Here is a 23,990-nt window from a genome sequence, read left to right as displayed (position 1 = left end):
CGGGACTGGCACGAGAGCAGTCCGGACAACCCATGGATTGTACGTTGCGATGCTTCATTCCATAACGTCAGCTAACAGCCCTAGCTATGTCGACTCCAGAGTCATTTGATTCGATAGACATCCCTATTCGATTCTGTGAACGATACGAACAACACCTCCGAGTCCAATTGAACATGATCATCGACTTCTTCGCCGGAACGATCGTATCTGGCAACCCTCAGCTTGATGGCTACAATGTAAGGGCGCAAGTCTGCGAATTTGCCGTAGCGATGATCGGGAGGGAGATTCAGGAGATGTACTATGGCTTCTAGGCACGCGTTGCAGCGCTGCCAGACCATATCTAGACTCAGCCAGGCAACAAATCGCTGATAAGCTCGCCCGAGGCGTATTGTGAAGGCTTGTTTCAGCAATGGAGGACTGAGACTGGGACTGGAATGGGCCCTTGAGCAATGAAACAGCCGGAAGTCTCTGTACCAGAGCCTGATCTGAGGTATAAAATACTGTCATTTTCCAAGATGTCCAGTCAGAAGCATCTGGCTGTTAGCTCCGTGTCTCGTGTAAAGTCAACACTATGCCAGCCCGAGCACCACAACATCTAGACCTTACATCCACAGTAGGTGGCAGCGTAGAACGCCCATCGCCAAGTCCCCGGACTCCAGGCAGTGCTCGCGCACGCAACGCTCGCGGGCGTTTTGTCCGAGTTGAGGATATCCCTGAGGAGAACAATATTCGGCCATCACAAGGTTCACGCCCCCCAGGTAGTGCAGGTGACCCAAGAGCTACTGAGGCTGTGGAACAAAGCCCGAGCAACAATCCTGCCGAACATGACTCTGTACAGTCTCGTGTGAACGAGATCTCTCATCAATCAGCATCGAACCAGAACAGTTCTGAGAACAATAGTTCCAGCACACTTCTTCCAGACAACCAGTCCACCGCTAGAGATCCTGACCTTCCTCCTCACCAAGAGCAGGGTAATGTCAATAATCAACAAAATCCTCCAGACGGCACGAGTGATGCAGTGGCAGGCGAGGATCCGAACAGTGTCGGGTCAGATCATGCCAATGCCATAGCGTCGGTCAGAGGTGCCGATGGAGCAGAAGCCATGGATGGTGTGGAATTTGCACCAAACCCATCGTTCAGGGGAGCATTGACTGCGGACGGGGAGTCTTATCTAGCCGAGATCAGAGCTCCAGTAGTCGGTACAGATATGCCATGGCGACGGCTCTCTCCATACCATCACGAGAGAGAGTCCGTTTGGAGACATATTCATCACTGCCTCCTCACTTTGAGTAACAACCCGGAGAATCAACAAATACTTCTGTTACTTGGACTTTGGAATGACATGCTTATGCGCGAGGTTGGTCGGACAGCGGATCGAGCACTAGATACAACGTTATGGCCTTTGAAGGTATCAGAGGCCAGACGATGTTTGAACAGTGGCGACAGCCCCGAAACAGTAAGGAGCGTGCTTTCGGGAATTGCGAACGAGCTCAGAAGCGAGGCGCGGCGCAAGGAATTCCCCGCCGGCTCGCTCGATTGGGGATTGGGAGTTCATGCCTGGGAGCAGCATGAATCCGCCAACTTACCTGGCTTCAGGTCTGTCAACGGCTCTGGCGTACACAGCTACCTGTCTGCTCACAATAAAGTATGGTTTGTGGATAGGAACCAGCGTCAGGGAGAACATGGCCAAATTGTTGGCTGGAAGAAGCAAGGTCATGGTCATCAATTTATCCTGAAATTCGGCCGTGGAGAGTACGATCATTACCTTCTCATTAAGGCCAGCTACTTTGGGAAGGGGGCTTTCAACGAGTTCGAGCGAATGAATCGTGAGCCCTCTGTGAGTGACTTGGATCGTGTTGGTAAGATCGAAACACCGGGACGTGATTCGCTACGAGGTCAGGCTTTCGGAGCAATGAGTATCGGTGGTGTGGCTTGCCTGTTCCAAGAGCCCTCAGTCAGAGGACAGGTTGGCTGGCGACAACGTGGTCCAGCAGCGCTCGTCCTAGTCAGCTTTGATAACAGAAACAGCCGTTGGTTCGCACTCTCAAACTTGAAAGCGCGATACGGGGAGGTCGTTGTCCAGGAACAAATAGAGTTATGGATACAAGACACGGGCCAAGAGGATCTGGGAAGTTTTCGTGCTTATGCGCAATCCCGCGAGCAGTCATCACGTCTGCGAGATACCCGATCAGCCAGCACTCGCCTTCCTTCCCAGCCTCGAGATCAAGCAGAGGAGCGATCTGATAGAGTGTCCACCCCGGAAACGATCATAGGATCAGGCCCGAACAACACTTCAACCAGACCGCCAGAGGAAACTGGAGTGCCTTTGACAGACATACAGACACAAATGCAGTCAATGATGGAACAAATGGCATCTCAACAAAGGTTGATCGAACAGCTTATGCGGACGATATCAAGTAAGTCGTAGTGATGGCAATATCCTCGTTCAATGCGCTGACTGACAGCAGTTAGTGCAGAGCAGTCGCAGAGGCCATAGTGGCGTAGGGTGGGCAGCTGGCACTGCTCAATCCCCGATCTCCATTATCAGCTCGACCGAGACAGAGCTACGGGACGACGCCACCAACACTGTCCCGGCGACAGTGGGGGCCAACTCAGCTGGCACTGAGCAGATTGAGATTGATAGTACTGTGGATTCCGAGTGCTTGATTTGCAGGATGGAGTGGAGCGATAGCACTGTCCCACAATCTCTCCGCTGCGGCCATGTACTTTGCACCGCATGCAGAAGCCGGATCCAGACATGCCCTTTCTGCAGAGCCGACATGGACGGCCGTCCCCAAAGTACGTCAACAGACAGCCCGCACATATTAGAATGGAGGCTGAGTAGAATGACAAGGCAGATCCAATCGAGGCCACGCGGCCTACCCCGGGATGCATTTGCCCATGAACAGACACGACTGATCCAGAGAATTCAAGCCGCCAACCCGGAAGAAGAAGCAGAAATAGATCGGGCAATACAGGACTTGCGACAGGAAATGCTTGCCAGATACCAGCGAGAACAGGAGCAAGTCACGCAGTTAGAGCCCATGCTACAAGAGTTCAACAACCTCATACAGCCTCTCGGCTGGCCTACGGTGCCTCGACTAGACGCAACAGCCACGCTTCAGCAGAACATCAATTACTTAGCTGCAAGAATGATGGATGTTGGAAGTGAAGACCTAAGACAAGCAGAAACTATGGATACTCTTCGACAGAGGCTGGACGGTTTCAGGACCAGAGGCAACGAGCCACATATACGGAATCAATATGTTCCTCCTGTCGTCATCACAAGCAACACCGTCAGAATTGAGAACCAGGAATATGCAAGAGAGCCTAGACCCACGGAATCACAATGCAACATTTGCGCTGAACCTTGGAATGGTGTTTCTCGTGTATCGACCCGACTGCCTTGTGGTCATAGCCTCTGTAGTACGTGTGTGGCACGAATCGTCGATGGCACTAATGCTTGTCCCTTTTGCAGAAGAACGATAGTAGGGGTCCGTGAGGCGGGCTTCACTGCGGGGCGGAGATGAGCGTCGTCAATTGCGTTTTGCATAGAAGCTGTATTCCTTTCGTAGGTAGTAGACTTTCCACGTAACATTCTTCCCAGTATAGCAGCCCCTCGCTGCGAGATACATCATGAAATCTGAAACCACATGTCTCTCGATAACGTCTGTCCCTTCGTGCCGAGACGCACGGTGTGCCGAGACACTGAACATCCTGCCCGGTGTGGCGAGCCACCCTGCGTTGCGAGCCACATCAATCGAATTGAATCCGCATTGATTTTCCCATGCCTTCCTACGGCCACAAGCAAGATAACCTTGATCTGCGCACATTTGACAGCTAAGTCCCGCAGTGTCGAGTTCAATGCATAGTTGCGATACTTCAGGCCATCCAAGCTTCTGGCCACTTAAAGATAACCGGCACCTTCGATTGAGTCCGGAAGAAAGTCAACCCGTTGACCCATTCTACAGTATCTAGCAGTGGTATCCTACCATTCTTCTCGACTCTGACCCCAAGTGAAACATGATTGAGGCGGTACCGGTTGTCATGGCATTTGTCTGCGTGCCAGCTGGTAAAGATCGCTAGACTACCATCTTGCGGCCCTGCGAATATGCCAGCAGGCTCGCTAGACCCATTTAGGGCTGCGACGTATAGGCGCTTTCGGTTTCTCATTGCATTTACCACTGACTGTGCCATCAGCTCCATGTGCTCTTTTGCGGGAGAACTATCAGTACAGGTAGCATCCCAGGTAAGGAAAGCCTCAATGTTTGCAGCGAGGGCACCATATCTCTTGTGATTTCTCCTCAGCATGAAAATCAAAAGGTGCAAATTGTCCCTCTGAGATCTGTCCAGTCCTTCGTCACGTTTCTTCTGCGACCAGCGCATAGGAAAGGGCCAGCAGTCCGTATCGAGAATGGAATCAATCTTCCATATGTAGCCTTCCGTCATCCTACCCTTCCGACAAAAACGAACTTGATGAAGACGACAATTTTTCAAGTAGGACAGATGTTTGATGTCGACGGGAGGATCAAATTTGTTGAATGCGATGTGCTGCAGATAGTTTCCGAGGTGCATTTCTTGACTTTCTGGCAACTTATGGACATGTCGTGAATCGCGAAGCAGTTCTCCATTCAGGAGGAACATTGCAAGTAAACAAATTTCGACGCCAAATTTGCTCTGCGACATCTCCCGTGCGTTAAACCTTACTGCGTAGTCGCAACTGTTTGCAGTGATTGGCAGAAGATCGAACGGATGCTTGACACTCCTCCGAGTGATATCCGCAAATATACGCGGAGTCATCGGCTTCCGTCGAGCATCGTGTTGGAACTGGAACTGTACGCTGTATTTTCCAAATCTCTCGAGCATGCTCGCACAATTATTTTTGTGAAGTGCGTTCGGAGTTGTATGCTTGAAGGCCAGGAGAAATAGCGTAGCTTGCTCGCGAAACTGCGCTGCACCAATGCAGATTTCACCTGAAATGTGGCCAAACTCTCTCTGTGTCGTCAAACCTGGCGCAAGCCGTATAAGCAAATCCATGGTAATTGCAGAAAGATATTCTTCCTGGAAAATCCAGGCCCTACTCCACCACTGGTCCTTATATAAGTGTTGAAGCAATCTGTAAACTTTCAGGTGATTCCCACGTTTCCCCATACGACTGAGCTGCGGAAAATCGTTTTGGCCACGTTGGACAGTATATTTCCCATGGAGAAGATGCTGTAGAGTATCGACCTCATTTTGGCTCTTGAGTATGACTGCTATCAAGCCGACCGAGAACTCACTGTAGCGATACACCAGATCCATAGAGTCCATTGCAGTCTGGAGTTTCTCTTCATCGGTCTTGAGATTACACTCCTGGTCAATCCAGAACCGGTTAATATCACGAAAGAATGCATACTTTATCACTCTATGAATGACCTCATCGCGGACTTCATTTCGTCCTGGTGAGCCTTCGAGACGCCCTTCGATACTATATCCCCCATTCCGTCCGCATTCCAGCCTCGGTGCTGGACTCCAGGGATAGGAGACTGCAATATATCTCCTGCAATGAGCTAAACCTCGAGGCCTTTCATGGAGCTGGAGTACACGGGTGCGCCTTGATTTCAAGCTCAAGCACAAAAGGTTGTCCACCCACGAGGCCGATTTGTCGTTCACGGTCTGGTATTCCTGAATTTCCAAGAGTTTTGCTGCCAAAGTCGAATTCTCAAATTCCATATTTCGACAGCATGAATCGTGGTTTCTGTTTCGAATTGTTGACCCAAAATGACGGACATTCGAATGTGGTTGATGCTTGATGTATGATTGCTGAGTGAAGCCTGAGAGTCAGCACGCACACTTCGTCCAGTAGCAGGAGTGGCATGGTGAGCTTTACAAGCAAGGGTGGTAAGAGACATTAGTGAGGGGTCACTTCACCGGTCCAGCTGCACAACTTCATTTCGGTAAACGGCATCGTGTCTGCAGAATATCCACGTATGGGGGAGAAGCAAGAGTCTGGGATCATCATAAGGTAACGGGGTCGCTTAGGAAGTTCTTGTTGAGCTCAGCAATGCTCGGAGCCCAACAATTCCCAACGGACATGGGCACAATCTATACTGCGTGCAGCGCGAAATAGAAGCGACAACACGTTCATACCACGAGTTCCTTACAATTAGCGCAGCAATCGAAGCAGACTTGCTCAGCGAATCGTTATCGGGGCCGTCGTGCATCGTTGCGTTCGACCGAGTCTTTTAGGGGCAGAAGAGGTGTTCACAGCTTTTGACGGCGGGTTTCGGAACCCCAAAGCAAGGCGCCATCAACTTTCGCTCCGCAAAGACCCTACTCGCTGGATCTCTCACCGGTCTATGCACGTCGAGCTATACGATGATGCAGAGGCAGATGGGTTCTATAGCATGCAGAACAGGCCGGCGAGAATGTCGGTGGGAATACCGTCAGTCATCGATTTGCAACGCCCGAGACCATTCTCCAAGAGTTTTGCCAGGGGTCAATCGGTCCGTTCCCCTCTGTAGTATCTTCGCATGCGCGATGTAGCTATTTCAACGCGGATGTCATGCAGGCCGCTAGGTCAGCCAGCCAGGCTTCGGTCCCGCCTTGTATCTGAAGAGCACGATGCTCCCCAGCACCTACAATGCTCTCTGTCATGCTTCACTCCACCAAGAGCCACAACTGCCTGACTCCCGCTGCAGCGACAATGGCAGGTAGCGAGCTTGTGCTTTTCGAACCTAGCGTCTACTGTCTTGCAACTACTCGTAAAGGAGCTCAGTGCAAGAACCTTGTTAAGGAAATAGACCGAATCTCTGCAACGAGACTCATACACAACTCATACGGCGGCTTCGAAAATAATGCTCTTGACGACGACGTGCAACCCGGTATCATCTTCGGTGATGGCTCGAGGAATAGCTGGGAAAATGCGGCGGATTTCCGTGTATATGTCTTTGACGGCAGCGAGGCTCCCTTCTGTCGAGGCATCTTCGAGATTCGTACACAGTGGCTCGGGAAGTAGTAGTGGCCGGTCATCCTTGAAAAGTTCCGCGAAGTCACCCGGTGTCTGGAAGTCGAGGTCGTCGAGTGAGAGCATCATTGCGCGCGAAGGGAACCGGAAGGTAGAGTGCCCGGTAAGGGATGGACGGGGGTGGTGGACGGAGCTCGTGGGGCAGGAGAGAGGTGGAATTGTTGCAGTGCGCATCATCTCTGGCCCTGCAGCCCCATCAGAAGGAGGACGAGAAGCTCGGCAAGGACAGGACGACAGGACATGCAGGAGGCGCCCTGGCCGCGTACCGCATAGCGTGGAAGGCTCACAACAGAGCACATCCTCTCAGCAGGGCTGATGAGATGATAAGAGCCCTCGCCTGGTCCTCCAGGCGGCAAGCTCTGCCGCCAATCAGATTTTGCTCGTACTCTTGCTGCCTATCTCCAGATGAATCAACATGCCCGAGGCATGTTGTAAGAGCATGGAACGCACTGGAGTGCCCGGGAGCTGTGGCTTGGCAGAACGGCTCGTGCCGTGCCTGCTTGGCGCACAGAATACGCATGCGCACCTCCATCGACTCTGCAAGAATTAGTCTCCGGTCTTGACTGAGGTCTCGGGCGTTCTATACATTGCTACATACCCTTTTACATTCTAATTCCTCTACCCATCACGGATACAGATGCTAGAGCGGAAACGAACCTGGATAGAAATTCAAACAGTGAACCCGACGACGAGTACGAAAGCGACGGCAGCTCCGACCAGTCGCTCAATGGCGATTTCGACAGGGACCTGGCGACGCTGGAAGGATCCTTCGCGCAGTCGGGATCATCGAACAATGGCCACGTAGGGGACAGCGAGCCGTGCTCGCCATGCAGCCACCCATGTCTGCAGCCGATTAATTCACTCCAATGAACAATGACGACTGACTGACAGAGGCACACACAACTGCCCATATTTATCTCACGTTCCTCTCCTCACGCGTATTTCTGTTCACTCGCCGAATATCACAACAAGATCCTTCCACTTTCAAGCGACAATGTCAGCTACATTAGGCCGACAGCTTTGAAGGAAACTCTCTCATCTCTTTAGGGAACACGATGTGGGATAAGAAATAGTCCACAACGCGCTTGTTGTGGCGCAATGCCGGGAACACGTGCGAAGTACATTGTTGTCGATCTTTGAGATTAATACCCTCAAGTTGGCGGAAAGTGCGGCACAGGTCTGGTACACCTTGGATCCAAGCTTGGTATTCGATGTCTTTTTGATCAGTATCAAGGAGATGTTCGAATGAGGCGAAGAGGTGCTCATCAGCCAGACCTCCGTAATAGTAGCATAAAGATGTGAGGAGAATGACTACGTCGGGATGGCTAAACTCGGAGCGGGATGTTGGCTGGTCCTTGGCTCTGAACGGCACTGCTAATCGTGTGGTGGGAGTACGGCTCGGGTCGAAGCCATAGTTGACACGCCATCGCTTCCGACCGAATGCGAATCCGAGAACACCCTCGGCAAGAAGGCCCCGAAGCAGGAAGAGCATGCGCTGATTACTTTCATTCCAAAACCCATCGGGAGCGGAATTCTCGACAAGGTCAATCTGTTCGCTCGTTATATCGCGTTTGGTGATGTACGAAAGAACAGCGTCGCGAACGGCCGGCGGCTGTCTGTATATGGGAAATCCTGCCAGGCCGGTAGCACATATCTTCTTGCCGATTTTGTCCAGCAGGGGTTCGACAGCATCCAAATGGAGTATCCTCATCCTCGGGAATTGACCTCGGGACGTTCGCCGTATTTCCAGTGAGTGTGGTAGTTCGTCAGCAACTGTAGGTGCTATTTCGTTGACCAGATCCAAGACCTGTTGGATACTGATCCAGCGATCCGGACTCATGTCAATTTGGCGCTGTGTACCAATGGTGTAAATCAGCTCGAATTTTACGCTGAAGTTTTCGTCGCTCTCATCCACGATGTCTCGGGAGCACTGGTCGAAGAGCTCTTGTGTGCGCAGTAGTGGACGGCCAACCGATTCATCGCCTGTGATATGACGCTCGAGACCCATCAGCTGGAACGAAAGTATGTGTTCCGGATGGACCAAGAGGATACCACCATTCTTTTTACACTCCCGGCAAATCTGATCGATCGTATCAGCTCCCCTTCCATCGAGTCGGAGACTACGAGAAACTGGGAGGTAGTAGATACGACGATTCAGCATGCCGCCGAGCTTTGAGATCAGCATCTGCGCCATCTGCTTGGCCTGAGGCTTTCCCACGATGACCCGGACCAGTCGGGATCCATCAGCAAGTGCAGCTGCGACCATTGGCACGATGACTGACGACTTTCCTTCGCCCATATTCAGTTGCATCGAGGTGTTACGTCTGCATCGAGGATTCCGCATCTCGCCAGCGATCTGCTCCTGGACGTCACGAATCATGATGTTACACTCTACTTCGAGAAGGAGCGATTCTGGGTGCTCCAGTGCATCCCAGTTTTGGTGACCAGTGTTCTGGAGTTCGGCAACAACATCACTCTTTCTTCCCGAACGAGATGCATTGACTAGCCGCTCCGCACGTTGAGCCCACGTCAGAGCGAGGCCGTACGTGACGATGCAGCGGCGCCAGTCGTATACTAGTCCTTTCCAGCCGTCTTTCCCGAGCTGCTGGAGGTATAGCATCGGACGCATCCTTGGCCATTGATCGATCTCTGCCATAGCTGCAAGCGAGGGACTCTCGCTAGCAGATGGGGTGGCGGCTCTCGTCATTTCTCCGTACATGTGCAGGGCCTGCGATCTGCAGGATTGCAAGTGTGTGACCAAGCAGTCATGTGATGGAAGTTGACCTACTTCCTGCCGTTCCAAATGTCGTAACGATTCAAGACTGGCCTTGAGATTGTTGACATAATCATTTTCGAATCCAGAATTATCTTTCCCCATCTCTAGTCTGGTGATGAATTCTTCGAGACGCGAACACCTCCTGTCCTGTCTCAAAGGTCTGAGGCTTGTTTTGATGGGCTCGCAAGCTATCGTGAGTCGGGGCGCGGATTTTTCGAAAATGTCGGCTGTCGATATGAAAACATTTGATCCTGGACTCGGCAGTGGATCTTGTAGATTCTGACGAGGGACGGTGACCGGATGAACCTCATGATGGGAGGCAATCCCTTCGATGAGTTGAAGGTACTGGGAGAGTTGTAGATTGTCAAAGCAATTCTTGAAAGTTGTGCTTGCCGTACGCATTGCGGCTTGCACATCCACATAAGAAGACACATCTGCGAATTGGCCTATAGCTGGGATGTTGGGATTTTCAGAAGGCCACTGTGTGATCAGTGCAGAGGCAAGCTTTTCGACAGCTGTCTGCTGGCTGCTTCGAAATAGCTGCTGGGTCCGGTGTCCGAAGTCCACTCTCGACTCATGCAGTAATTTGGATAGTTTGGCCTCCGGAGAGTGGTGGAATGCACGAAGATTGGGTTTTATGTCTTCCTTCAATTTGGCTTTGTCAATATGGCGGCCCTCATATATGTGGAAAGCCTCCTCGTTCGGCGCGATAATAGCTCCGAAATCGTCGCAGGTGTAGATAAGTGCGACCGTCTCGAGAATGGCCTTCTCAATTTTTCCAGAGCATGCCATGGTAGAGAGCCAGATCATCAGCGCGTATTTATTGATTTCTCCGCTTGGCCCTCTGCTCAATATACGTTGTAAAGGAGGCCAATTCTCAGAGAGAAAGGTACCATTGTCTTCCAGAAGCGTAGCGTCGTACCTAATCTGGGACAAGTCTGGTTTATATTCCGGACCGGAGATCATGGAAGCACGGGACAGAAACTCCCACAGACTTCCCTCGGACAGTGGTCCCCAGTGGAACTTAGCGTGACCGTGGTGAATAAGGCTCGATATAACGTACACATCAAGTCGCCTTGGGGAGTTTCCGTTACGATCTCTGGAGTGATAGGCAATGTCGCCCTCGGAAGTGTGATCCTCGGCTCCATAATCAGATACGCGCCAAGCCGAAGACCTGATACAATCACGCTCAAGCAAAAGTGGTTCGACGTCTCCCACTGTCGGTATTTCGACCTTGGAGCCGGGAAAGAACAATTTGGATCTTGCCGCCTGACGAAGTATGGATTGGACCAGTTGATAGAAACGATTGTGCTGAGCCATGAAGCCGAGCTGTGAGTCCCATGTGATAGTCTGCATGACTTGCTCATTAGCTGGGTAGTATGACCGCTTTGGCGTCAGCCCAGCAATCAGCATCAGGAGATCGATGTTCTCCTGTGATAATTGATCAAAGGATCGGACAGCAGCTGAACCTAATATACCAAGCGCTTGCTCTGTTCCGGTCATCTTCGTTAGCGGATCTTGTGCACATGATGACGTGAGTGCATGGAGATAGACGAGAAACAGTTTGCTCTGTAGACCGCCATTGTCGATGAGCCGGTTGAGGCACAAGTCAACACGGAACGAGTGCCAGCGAATGGTAGTGTCACGATCCACTTCAACCACCACGTGGTGTCTGCTGCTCCATTGTCCTGTGCTTGATTCTGCTCGGCGCGTCCGGAAAGATGTATTCCCCTCGACCAGGAGGATGATACGGTCTCCGGTGTGCTCACTTCGTAGAATGAGTTTATTCTGGAAGCCAATGAGGGTTCCCAGCGACTGGTCAGGGTCGACAATCATCCCACGAAACTCAAGGCACCGGATAAATGAGGCTCCACGATCGAGATTGAAAGCCAACCGTAAGCTAGGGACTTTGATATCCAACGAGGATAGAGGAGCACTAACGACACAGTGGATTTGAAGCGGCTTTGCAAGTGGAGATAGAAGGTTGGCAAGGATCGTCGCCGTCTGGCTGTTCAAGCCTATCAGGAAAGTCTTGTTCCTTGGCATTGTCAACCTCCACTTGGAGTCATCGCTTCTGACCAGTGTCCACTGCTCGCGGGAACCATTGCTCCAGGGCTTCGCAGTGGGACGGAATTCCACCTGTTCAGTACCGCAATCATACCAGTGCACAAAATCGTTTACAAAGGATTCCGGTAATTGCTTATGGAAGAAACGTTTTGGGATCAATTCGTGAGTCGTACCCGAGGTCGTAGTGGAGGTCTGCACCATGAAGTCTTTCGAGCGCTGAAGCTCAAGGGTTGATAGGCCGAAATGTATATTGTAGCCGTGGTGCTCTGTCTTGCTCGAAAATTGCATTCCTGGGACGCTGGATGGCATCACTTCGACAGTAGATTTGCCAAAAAGCGACTGATATCCTTCGCACTGCTCGTAATTGGCGGGGAGTCGGTCGAGGGGTAGACCATTGACAAGCAGCTGGCCGCTCAGTAGGTTGTATTGGACGGACAGTCCGCCATCTTGCGCCATTGGAGCAGTTCGAGTGACCACCCAGTGACAAGCGCTGTCCGAGGCATGCCAATCGCCTTGTGGTCGATATGCAGACCAGGCTTTCCCGATCGCATCATGAAGGGCAGCTTGATTTGTCGCCAGACAGTGGTAGGCGTCATGAAGGATGCGCATGTGCCGTGATTTTGACATCATCGTCTGGAGGTCAATGGTGTCTGCAAGAGCGTGGTTGCCATCATGGATCATAGTAGAGCACTGCAGGAGCACCGAAGCAACCTGCGCATTTGCCAAGATGGCTGGCAAGTGTGCGCGGTCGACATCGAAAGTGTTACTGCAAAGTAGGGCGGCTTCGACGCTTCGTAAAAGGAACTCTTCGCGGTCTATCGCGTTAGTCTGGTTTGCCTTGGACTTCAAAAGGTGCGCCCAATTGAGTGCGACAGTAGATGCCTTCTGAAGGTACTGCAAACAAGCGGCTTGGACACTTTCCGAGCAGCTCAGCGAACATAAACGCCGTGCAATGGCGATGAAAATGGCAAGAGCTTGTGACGACTCCCAATTTTGCTCAATTCGATGCAGGGCATCATTCAAGCCATTTAGCAATGTGTCTGCGAATTCGTTGTATCCTAGTAGCTGGTGACTTTCGCGCAGCGTCCCATTCCGGTCGCACATGGGCCCCGCTTGATGAATGCACTGTAAAAGTACCAGCGCTGTCTCCGGTTTCTTGAAGTCGATAGAAGGTAGCGTCAGCTGAACGGCGATCTCAATCCACTGGACATGGTAGGCCAATGGAATAGAGGTCAACTCTTTGAACTCATGCAGTGTCATATGAGCAGGACACTCCGACTGGCCTGCAATCACCGTGTTCGGCGATGGGCCGTTTGGGAGTTGGGCAGGCCTAAAGATGTACTTTTCCAACGCTAGAGACCTGCTGGGCGGCGAGTACGTGCAAGATCGCGGTAACTTGTCTGTGACCTCGAATGGGCAGGTAAAGCAACCCGTACCGTTATCGTAGTACTGATAGTTCAAGCCATTGTGGACACACACGTCATGTTCTCGCGCCGTAGACACATTCCTGCCTCTGCGGTGGGTACCTGTGTGGGGCTTGTTTTGTGATAGTAGTTCGATGCGTTGGGAACCGGCGGGATCGAAAGAGGAGGAAAAGGAGCCAGTGAGGTGTGGGTCCTGAGAGAGACGATGGGACGTCCGTGGACGTTGGGTGGAACTGTATTGAGCCGCCAGTACGTCCAAAAGTAGGTACACAGTAGCATCACGCCAGTGCCCAAATGAAGTAGGGACGGAGAGTTCAAAGACTACCGATTTCGCTCTCGTGATGTCCTCCGGTAAAGGCCATTCGTGGACTGCAATCTCAAGTGCGTTGGCTTTGGATGAATAGCTACAGTGTAAGCAGTTCGGTGAGTGATGCTTCTGGAGTCCAGAGATATGGTTGGAGAACTCATAAAACTCGCAGCAGCTCTGGCTATGGAGTCGCATGAGTCTCGCATAATCCTCCTGGAGTCGTCGCAGCTCATCTATTTTGTTGCTTCTTGCCTTTGTCGCTTTTTCCAAGATTCTTTGATGTAGCGCCTGATGTGTAGCAGATTGATCGAAGTACCTAGCTGCAAAACACTCATCATCAGAGTTACTGAATAGCATGGTCGACGGGCGACGCGACTGCGATCGTTCCATGAGGTAATTCTCCACGGAAGAGAGCCTATCCATCTGTTGTCTGAGTGGTAGGAGGAGGTTTTGGAGCAGCTCTTCAGGTATACCGGGGTCGTACTTGTCAAGCAGAGAGCAGGACCGTGTTGCGATCTTGTCGCACGCTACCCACAGCTCCAGAGTTACCAGAACCATCATGGAGATAGCCTCGGGATTTGCGGAATAGTGAACCATGGCGAGAGAGTGATACCGTTTCATCAGGGCACCAAGTTGACCACAAGCCCCGAAGTCGTTCTTGTGTTCCTGGACCCAGTCGGAAAGGTTGGAGCCCATCCACGTTTCAAAACCGTGTAGGTTTTGAACAGTTGTGTCGCCGCTCACCCCGAGCGCTTCTGGTAGCACATGAGCATCGTATATGATCAGATCGGACTTCATATGAACAAAAAAATTGTAAGCTTGTGACTTTCGACGCTTTGTCGCCTCTATGAAATCGTCCAATTCTGGGAGACTGAGCTGAATGTCTCGTTCGAAATCCAAAGTCGATAAGGTTGAGAGGTCTATCGAGTGCTTTTCGTGATCTTGAATGCTTGACCAGCGATTGGAAATGAGCTCGTGAGTCTCTCGCATGACTTCCAACACAGCATCTTGAACCAGGGTGCAGAGGTTTGGATTAAGCTTATGCAAGCGGCGTGCGATTTTGGCGTTCATGATGTGCAAGACGTCTGTATCGAGGCAAAACTGTGTTGAAGTTTTTAATACACGGGACATCAAGAACACCATGAACTGCTTGTAGAGGCCGGTGTATTCGCCAGCTTCCTTTGCGGATCGTGAAAAGCACAGCTGAAGTGACACTCGCAGGAGAAGCCAACCAGGGGACCTACGCCAGGGCGATCTTGCTTTATCCCAGAGCACTTCTTCTCGAGTGTTCTTGGCAAGAACCTCAACGCTCACTGGTGTACCAACCGCGGTCACGAAGCCGTCGAAAAATTCAGACACCATTCCAGGGTGAGTCGTTTCTCGGTCTTCATCGTGCATTTGGCCCGCTTTCTTTGCTTGCGGCTGTAGGCCGGCCGCGGCTTGGTGGCTCATCAGACTGAGCGTTCTTGCAACCACCGCCTGGAATTCTAGCTCAGCGGCTTGACTGACTTTCACGGCTGTAGCAGATCCGGGAAAGTGGCGGCGGAGCCTGCCTGTGGTCGTCAGAACTGCTTCATTAAGAGGCGCCAACTCAAATGCTTCGAAATGGATGTAAGCATCAACCTTGCTGATGATGACTCCAGCATTTTGAGCGCGGACATGAAGTGGAAGAAATCCCCCTGTCTGCGTCAGTCGTTGATAGAGAGCGCGATGGGCCGGACATACCATGGTCCACGACTGTACCTAAAGCTCGTTGGAGCTCATCTTCAATAATCTCATCTGCGGGGGAGGCATGAACAGACTTCATTTCTAGCAGCATGCTCATCGCGGCATCGATCATACAAAGTTCCTGATCTGTGGAGAGTTTACGGAACGCCGTCAAAGCCTCAATGACAAAGTTCAGCAGTATAAGTTCGAAACCAGAGCCAGAATCATTTTTTTGAGGGAGTTTAGGTGGGAGGAACACGTGGTGGACCAAAAACAAAAAAGCATCGCGAGAAAGCATGATAAATTCGATGAAGTTGTTGTATATTGCAAAGAAGTCTTCAGTAAACCATAGATCACTGCGTGGAATACCTAGAGCCATGCAAACAAGACTTCTTATATATCGCAGTCGATCAACGGACAGATATGAGGTCCAGGACCGTTGACTGGTGCGCTACCAGTCGAATTGTTGACAACTGTGCACCTCCAACCATGGTCGTCACTTCCGACCATTGTCAGGATGATTGTTTGGTACCTAGCCCGATTACACCAATCCAGTTCTAGTAGAGGCCCTGGTACAGCAGTTTTTGTCAAACGCAAAGGACGTTACCGGCGTTCAAGCTCCATATTCTGGTAGGCGACACAAGTAGGGAAGGAATGGCTTTGATGTGGTCGTTCCAACCCATGTCAATCCTACCACTCATTTCGCTCGCGCCTCAGATAGTGCAATCTCACATAGAGTAACGGCTTCCACCAATGTTCAGGAGGCAATTTCAACCCGGTTGAAATTGCTGGATCAACCCTACCGAAGCATCGCTCATGCGTTCAAAATGTTCAACTACGTGACTTCTTCGTACCCACAACTATACGAATATCGCACTGCCAACGCACTCGAAACCCAACTCGAATCATCCGCTCAGAAACAAGTCGACACAACTCTATCCGAGTAAGAGCTAAGCCATCCCAACCTCTTGACTATCGCATTTATCGATAGCGCCTGACATTTTTTCAGCTACGAATACTACACCTCAAACACTAGGCGTGATGATGAGCTTCACCTTTATCACGTTCTCGGGATTGGTCTTCATGGCAGCCATCGCTCAAGCAGGTCCGGTAGGCTACGGACTCTGCCAAGCAGGCTGCTCAGCGGTAGTGATGGCTTGCTATACTGCTGGAGGTGCAACCTGGGGTGCCACAGCTGGTGCCACAGCTCCTGCTACCATCATCGGTTGCAACTCTGCCTTTGGCACTTGTCAGGCAGCCTGCGCCGCTGTTATCTTCGCTCCGACGCCTTGAGTGGGGATACCTTAGGACGATGGTCAGCTCGATACTACTCGGGTGGAGACATGAGTACACGAGGATCATTGATGTAATCGTAACGGGTGCCGAACGGAGAGGATTACCACGGAGACCATTGAACTGCTCCTTCTAGCGTATCCCAGCGTTATATTTGAAACACGTAGACGTAACACTAGGAAGTGGTCACCCACTCTGTACTATTGAAATTGGAGCAATGCTTGACATGATGATGACTTGAGCATAACGTGACTGTCTCAGGCAAATCGGAGTCCTCTCATACTGTACCATGAGCGCAAATATGCCATTCTCTCGGCAACGCTGTCGTATCCGCACCTCGTTGTATACTGGCTTTATTGATCCCACTTTGAGTTCTTCCGGTTGTCTTGTGGAGCGCTGCCTCATCTTAGCGAAGGAACATATGCACTCTGTGTCGTGTGCCACCGTGCCGCTACAGGACATGTCCTCCATCAGCGTCTGGGATTTCCCCTCAATCCTTCGCTCTCCTCGCCATCTGACCTCACCATCCGATTCCTCTACACTCCATATCAGCTCTGACATACATGATTAGTACGGAGGAGTTCGTCCATGCTAAGCAAGTATGAAGCCTAGGGGCGAGCACGTCTATTGGTGCGCAACAAGGCAAGACACCAAGAAAAGTAGCGCAAAAAAGCACGACGTCAGCGACAGACCTTCAGACAGACAACCTTAGCTCATATCCAGCCAATTAGACACTTCCCTTGACGGACAGGTAGATGTGAAAAAGGGAGGTTATCACGAAATGGGAGAACAGGACAGGGATACTCATAACGTGATCGTCGACTTTACCCAACAACTCTCAGAGTGAGTACTTGGCATATTCTCATTACCGCAATGAAGATGCAATTTAAACAGTTCCGACTTAGTCTAGACTGTTGAATCTCCGTTTGAAATTGGTCGTGTCCGCACGAGGGATGGCGCTAATACATCACTCGGTATATACGCTGTGCTAACAACCGGGCGTGAGACGCTATGCGACGTTGGTGAAATGAACTGTAGCACGAGATGTGTACTCCATGCGCTTAGGCGATGCGCTCCGACGTATTGTGGCCGAGACTCTTGTAGGTCACGAAGTAGATGCTCAGCTGTAAGAGATGACTGGAACTCAAGTTACATATGATAAGCTGGCTTGCTGCCCCAGGGTACCAGACCCAGCGAATGCTGGAACAATCGTGGCGATTCGATAGCCTATCATCTGAGCATCTGTGTTCCGAAGCTGATATGGCTTTCATTGAGCAGGGGATGTCAGCCGTCGGCAGGCACCGACATCCTGGTTAAGGTGATTGCAAAATTTGTCTGGAGCACAGAAACGAGAGAGTTGCTTAAGTTGTGCTTCAGGAAAGCATTTATAAGACCATGGGGCACCCACTTCTGCTACATCTTTGACCTCCACCCTTGTGAAATGACTATGAGTAGTCGCGGTGTATGGGACTAAGGCACGGCTCAAAAGGATCAAGGCATGGAGCCGTGCCCGACCAATGGGGGCACGACGAATGGGAGCACGAGCTTTGCTGGACCATGGACGGCGTTTGTTAGTCTATTGAGCTGTGCAGGCTGCCCGAATGCAGGCAACGAGTAGTGCAATCTCAACAACTTTTTGGTTCAACGTCACCATGATGCGCGAAAACACTCTTGGTATAAATTAGGCAACAGAACGCTCTCCGGTTCCATCTCATTGATCTTATTGCTTCATACAGTAAGCCAGCATCGGAAGCTGCTGACGTTGAACATATCGTCTTGCATGCGTATACCCCTATGTACAGTTCTACCACTCCCGGTGAGCCACAGAGTTTCGTGCAAAGACTCAGACAACAGTAGTGATCGCCACGGTATTGGAACCACCCTCAACGTACCAAAATCCTGTGCCCAGGGGGAACGGATAGCGACCCAGTTTGCTGTCCCAGCCATAATCTGCTACGCCTTGCTGAAGAAAGACTACTAAGTTAGCTAGCTCGCAATAGCCTGAGCATCAGTGGTTTTCGAAGCACTCGTCAAATTGGCTCACGATTCTTCTCGTGCTTTTGTTTCAACAGTCATGGACGTCTACGATAGGTCTATTGGAAATGCGACACTGCAACATTGGCAGGCTCTTGACATGAAGAGAATTGAGTCTGCACCAGACAGAGTCAGCCCTACCGACGCATATCGTAAGTCTCTGTTCTAACTTATTGTAATAAGACACAGACTTATAGCTTCTCCTCAGCAGCTGTCTATACGTTGGTAGACACACCTACCACTCTGGTGGAGTTTCTGGACGGCCTTAACGATGTCGCGACCGATTCACCATTACTTTACCTTGATCTCGAGGGTGATGAGCTCAGCAAGGACGGCACTCTTACGCTGATCTCCGTTTTTGTACTTTCTCGGAATTATACCTACATTATCGATGTGCAGGTCCTTGCTAAGGCAGCGTTTAACACAACTGCTAGCAGTGGTGCTACATTCAAGTCGGTCCTGGAGTTACCAAATATTCTTAAAGCCCTCTTCGATGTTCGAAATAACTCGAACGCATTATTAATCTACTATGGTATCGCCCTGCAGGGTGTCTAATATATCCAGCTTATGGAAAATGCGTCTTGTCTCGACTTCGGCCGAGGAAATAGTTTTCGGAGATTTGTCGCTAGCCTAGCAAAGTGCATCGAGCGTGACGCTGCTCTTGAGTATAAGGACCTGGCTGCTTGGAAAGCTTCGAAGAGCAAGATGTCGGCAAGGTTCGACGCGACTAGGGGTACTGCTGCACTCTACGTCTTCGCACAGCGACCGCTTGACGCGGAAGCTTTGCGATACTGCGCTGATGATGTGCGAATACTCCCTCGTCTTCGGAGTGTCTATTGGGCTCGGCTTACTCCGGCCTGGAGAAGCAAGGTAGAAAGGGAGACTGCTCAGCGTGTGCAGCTATCGCAGACAGTTTCGTATGTGCCCAAGGGTGGCCACAAAGCCCGCGGTCCGTGGTGAGGGTCGGTGTTCGCTTAGACTAGTGCTCGAATGAGGAAACAATGTGGTCAGGTTGCTCGTATAAGTTAATATTACTCTACTGCGATTTAAATCCATAGTCGCTCTCTTCCCCGCTCATTTTCTGCAATCTTGGTCTTCTTCGACACCCGGCCTTGGGACTTGCCAGACGTCGTCCTCTTCTTGACGACCAACGGTGTTATGGGTAAGAGGGGCATGCACATGCATTGTGGCCTCTGTATAGATTGCTCGACTAGGTGGAGATGTTGTTGTTGTGCAAACCATTCCATCGACTGAGGGAACCCGCTGATGCGGGTATGGTATTTATGGCCGATGTTGAGTGATACCGTGACTTGCTCCGTGGGATGACGAATATGGAAAGTCACCCGTTTGTGAAATCTTTTGCAACGCGCACAGATGTCTCTCGTGTCTGAGACACTACCGAGGAATTCCTTGTCCTTAGTGAACTCGATTTCCTTGGTCTCAGTTTGGCGCAAGAATGATAAGACCTTTGTGCAGTTCCCCCGGATTCGAATTTTGCCACTGCACACATATAGACCTCGGCCATCAAATTGAGGGATGGCGTCTAACTCGAAGAAAAAGCACGACGCGAGTAAGCCAAATCTGACTTCACTCAGGCGGGGGTCATTTTTGTATGTTTGAACGTTCGCTCGAAGTCCTTCGATAGCATAGACATCGTCTAGTCGAGGCTCGTTTCCGATAAGTGGGATGTTCAGGCGGTAGTATCCTGTCCGAGTATCTGTGCTCAGATGATTGCTCAGGTCTCGCCACGTCGATTCGCCGTCGAGGCTAGACATGAAAGATCGGCAGAGCCGGGGTATGAAGCCATCCTTGAATTTGTTCCTCATGGATGGAGCTTGGGGCGTGGCAGATGTCTGTGTTGTGCCTGTCCCCAAGGATAAGACCACGTCGGTCTGCGTAGAGGGCGACCAGATCTGTCGTGCTTCCCACAAGGCAATATTCACCGGGTTGTTATGCTTAAGTCCACCATCTTGAAACGTACCAACATTCGATACTGTTGCGGGTTGAAAGAGACTAGATCAGGCATTCATCAGTCGCAGACTTTCAGTTTGGCCATGAGCACTTACACCGGTGCAGCTGACGTCGCTCGTCCCCTAAAAGGTCAGTAAGCTTGGATATCTAGGATAGGGGCAAGGCACTTACACTTCCCACAGCAGAGGCTCACTGCTGACATCCGCTGGACGGAAATGCCGGTACCCTACGGAGTTAGCTCCCGAGTCGTGATGCTCGAACGCACTCTTCACGTACCGCAATCACGATCACGGTCTCCGCGACCATTGTAGTTGGTGAAGATGAATGGCGAGGCGTCGGAAATGTTGGTGGCAGTAATGGCAAATTTGTGCCTCGACAGGCTATTGGGCGGGAAGTCGAACACGCGGGTGAAGCGACCAAAGCTCTCTTGCAACCCAGATTCGAGAATTTCAGCTTTATAGCAGCTGTCATTCAAGAGACAGCGGATATACGACTGTATGCGGGGAATAAGCGGCACAGACTTTATATCAGGACCACTGAAAAATTGCCCTGCAAGTCGTCGGAAGGTATTTATGCACTCGGAGAGATCCCACTCCTTTGCGAACAGACCCAGGATGATAAGGCCGCCTGTCGCCATGTGTAAGCTTATCGAGTGGTTACACGGGTCCAGAAGCGTATACTTACCGGCACTTGTCCCACATGTAAGATCAAAGTAGTCCTGGAGACTGCAGTCGTCGCCGAAGGAGCGTTGTAGAAGTTCTAAGAACTCCAGGGGAACAATACCGCGAATGCCACCGCCGTCGACGCTAAGTATGCGTACTCCAGCCGTAGGAGGCTTCAGATGGACGGTGAGGTCCGCGGGTCTGAGACACAATCCGCATCGTTTTAGTATGAACGCATGCTCCCTGTCGACCTGCACGACCCCCGTCCTCCTAACACAATGATCGCAAAGAGCATGCTTACACTCGAGGACGTGCTCTGGGGCACGCGCGAGGCAGTAGAAGCAAGTGCGGTTAGATTTGAAACGCACCCATTGAATCTGGGATGATGTTGCTGCCAGGTTCTTCGCATGGATTTCATGCGATGATTGTCCTTTGTGCTCCATGATCGCGAAGAAATGCTCGACGTGATCGCGTACAACACCCGTCATGTACGAGGCGAATGTTGTTACATCTTCACTATTGCCAATGTAGGCCAATTCGAAAAGGCTCTGGACCTTAATGGCATAACCGACGTCGAATACAATCCCGGGGCAAAACCCTAAGATATTGTTAAATGGGTCCGTATCGAATGCCTGGGGCGACTCACAATGAGTTCCTTGCGGATATGCGTCGAGGAGTATCGAAGAAGCGATGACGGACGCTACGGCGTCGTAAGGCACTTTCCGTTCCATGCTCTGGTTGATGAATGTGCTTGCATGGTATAGGAGGTTAGATTGCTGATGTCCACAATCGCTGAAGCACTGCACAAAGTCAAAGGTATCCTCAAACGATCGACAGAAGTGAGCGACCGCATGTGGGAATAGCCAGGATAAATGTCGTGCCGAGAACAGCATTCTGGAACGTTGCCGAATCTTTCTTGCATGGGGTACTTCGTCTTGCCGCAACAATCTTCGCAGAGGCTGGTACCTCACGGCCGAGGAACCACACTGCTCCACATACTCGATTCGCATCGCGGAAAACGTGGCAATGAAATCAGCAGTGACCGAAAGGGCTGTTATACTTTCCTCCAACAACTGTGTCGCAGCGGAGCGTGGCTCCGAAGTAACCACAATCACACGAGGTCGAACCTGAGATCGTAGGCTCGATGCTGAACCACATCTGCTCCACGCCAGTAGATGGCCGCCAGCGCCAGCCAGACCGCCCACGTCGTCTGCGAAGATGCAGATGACGTCCGCGAACAGGAATACGAGTCGTGCCAACAAGACATCCTGGAAGCAGAAGTCTGGCGGGCAATCCCAATCTATGCGATGAGTCTTGATCTCGTGGCAGGACACATGTTGCAGCAGTCTCGGCTGGACTTCAAGTGATGGGTCGGTGTCCACAAGGAGGAGCGGATACTCTTGTGCAATGGAGCAAGTGTCGATGTACAAGTTCACGAGGCCTTCAGGACGCTTGGCAGGGTTGTTACCTGAGAAAATCTGACGCAATGCCGATCGCTTCTCTTTTTGACCAACACAGACCACTTGACAAGGGAACTGTCTATCCGGGTCATGGAGGGACTTGAAAAGCCGTGACATACGGTTGGGATCCACGACTGATGTTTGGAAAGCGTCCACCAGAGCGACATGGTTGCAGCGAGACATCTTGAGAGAGAGCATGCGGTATAGTTGAGTCGTCGTGGGCCTTTAATAGGACGAATTTTCCATTCGATTTTCATTGACCCCCGCCCCCATGGGGGTCTAATCATTGCGAACATGTGGCCAGTCGGGGGGTAAAGACAGACTGGCCTAGCGAAGGGCAGCTGGCATTTGCAGGCCCCCTCTCGTCAACAATAGAGAAATGAAGAGGCAGCAGAGATGCAGTGCAGCTGGTAATTTAGTCAAGTTAATTCACGGCCTTCAAGCACAACTCCAGAGCCCCAGAGAGGAAGCTAGCCTACTTCATCCTCGCTCTCGCCACTTCGGAATCATGTGGCGCCATAATATGGAATGAACGGTCACAAGCTGTTGTTACCTAGGCATACCATCTTTGGTTCGTTGCACATTCGATCACCTAAGTTAATTCCCAAATTCATTGTCACGATAGATCACAGATGAGATTCGACGGATCAACAATCTGTTGTGGCCACGCTGATCAGACTCACGTGAGATCGTCTGTTCCTCCATGAGCAGCCCGTCCATCGCCGACGTGACCAGGGAAACGTGCACAAGCCCCGAGCCACTCGGACGCCGATAAGAGATATTGCATCAATGCCTCGGAAACAGCAGAGATCAACATTTCCTATCTACATGCTGCAATTGTAGGAGAAGATCATCGAAGGAGGATGCATCCCAATCTCCCATTGGGCGGCAGACGAGTTGTTCACCCAAGTTGCAGAATTTCCCGAGAAGCTCGGACAGCACTATCTAGATAGAGTTTCGACATCTTCAATCAATTGTTCTGCTAAGCGAGACATGCGGGGTAGAGACCAGTAGAAGCTTTGTGCGACACTCTTCTTTCCTGCATAATCGCGACGTTCATTCTTGCACACTAGCTGGAAACCTTTGCACCTCACACATCCGATATCTCTAGCAAGAGCAACACACTTCCTCCGGGCGTCGTGACATCTCCGACAAGCCTTTGATGCTCGTACAGTCCCAGCTATCTGGGAGCCCAACACTCCGTCACCCTGCTTCCGAATAATTGGCCCCATGCAAACCCTACTCGAACCTGCCTTCCTCAGCTTCTTTCTAGACCGAATCAT

The 23,990-nt window shown here is 51.2% G+C and overlaps 6 protein-coding genes across 6 annotated transcripts; 4 read left to right on the top strand and 2 right to left on the bottom strand.

Moving 5' to 3' along the window:
• Positions 1 to 571: 571 nt before the first annotated feature.
• MYCGRDRAFT_97580 (uncharacterized protein) lies at positions 572 to 2,964 on the top strand (the record flags this gene model as incomplete). The annotated part of the gene is made up of 4 exons (XM_003847426.1): positions 572 to 613; positions 839 to 1,859; positions 2,354 to 2,417; positions 2,925 to 2,964. 4 exons carry the CDS (start codon positions 572 to 574, stop codon positions 2,962 to 2,964), a joined length of 1,167 nt encoding a protein of 388 aa, XP_003847474.1.
• A 3,658-nt stretch (positions 2,965 to 6,622) lies between these two features.
• Positions 6,623 to 6,997, top strand: MYCGRDRAFT_97579 (uncharacterized protein; the record flags this gene model as incomplete). Its single annotated transcript, XM_003847427.1, has 1 exon — positions 6,623 to 6,997. One exon carries the CDS (start codon positions 6,623 to 6,625, stop codon positions 6,995 to 6,997), a length of 375 nt encoding a protein of 124 aa, XP_003847475.1.
• Positions 6,998 to 8,012: 1,015 nt separating this feature from the next.
• Positions 8,013 to 15,666, bottom strand: MYCGRDRAFT_51670 (uncharacterized protein; the record flags this gene model as incomplete). Its single annotated transcript, XM_003847368.1, has 2 exons — positions 8,013 to 15,259; positions 15,306 to 15,666. 2 exons carry the CDS (start codon positions 15,664 to 15,666, stop codon positions 8,013 to 8,015), a joined length of 7,608 nt encoding a protein of 2,535 aa, XP_003847416.1.
• A 665-nt stretch (positions 15,667 to 16,331) lies between these two features.
• On the top strand, positions 16,332 to 16,580 carry MYCGRDRAFT_51607 (uncharacterized protein; the record flags this gene model as incomplete). Its single annotated transcript, XM_003847428.1, has 1 exon — positions 16,332 to 16,580. One exon carries the CDS (start codon positions 16,332 to 16,334, stop codon positions 16,578 to 16,580), a length of 249 nt encoding a protein of 82 aa, XP_003847476.1.
• A 2,256-nt stretch (positions 16,581 to 18,836) lies between these two features.
• MYCGRDRAFT_51681 (uncharacterized protein) lies at positions 18,837 to 19,574 on the top strand (the record flags this gene model as incomplete). Its single annotated transcript, XM_003847429.1, is given in 2 exon segments — positions 18,837 to 19,163; positions 19,179 to 19,574. Coding segments are annotated over 2 exon segments (723 nt in total), but the record flags the coding sequence as incomplete, so codon positions are not given.
• Positions 19,575 to 19,660: 86 nt separating this feature from the next.
• On the bottom strand, positions 19,661 to 22,890 carry MYCGRDRAFT_51592 (uncharacterized protein; the record flags this gene model as incomplete). Its single annotated transcript, XM_003847367.1, has 6 exons — positions 19,661 to 20,627; positions 20,681 to 20,707; positions 20,757 to 20,780; positions 20,858 to 21,212; positions 21,270 to 21,845; positions 21,894 to 22,890. The coding sequence occupies 6 exons, from the start codon at positions 22,888 to 22,890 to the stop codon at positions 19,661 to 19,663; spliced, it is 2,946 nt and encodes a 981-aa protein (XP_003847415.1).
• Positions 22,891 to 23,990: the final 1,100 nt, after the last annotated feature.

This window comes from Zymoseptoria tritici, chromosome 14 (genome assembly GCF_000219625.1).
Source record: "Zymoseptoria tritici IPO323 chromosome 14, whole genome shotgun sequence".
NCBI lineage: Eukaryota > Fungi > Ascomycota > Dothideomycetes > Mycosphaerellales > Mycosphaerellaceae > Zymoseptoria > Zymoseptoria tritici.
This window is presented reverse-complemented; position numbering and strand designations above follow the sequence as displayed.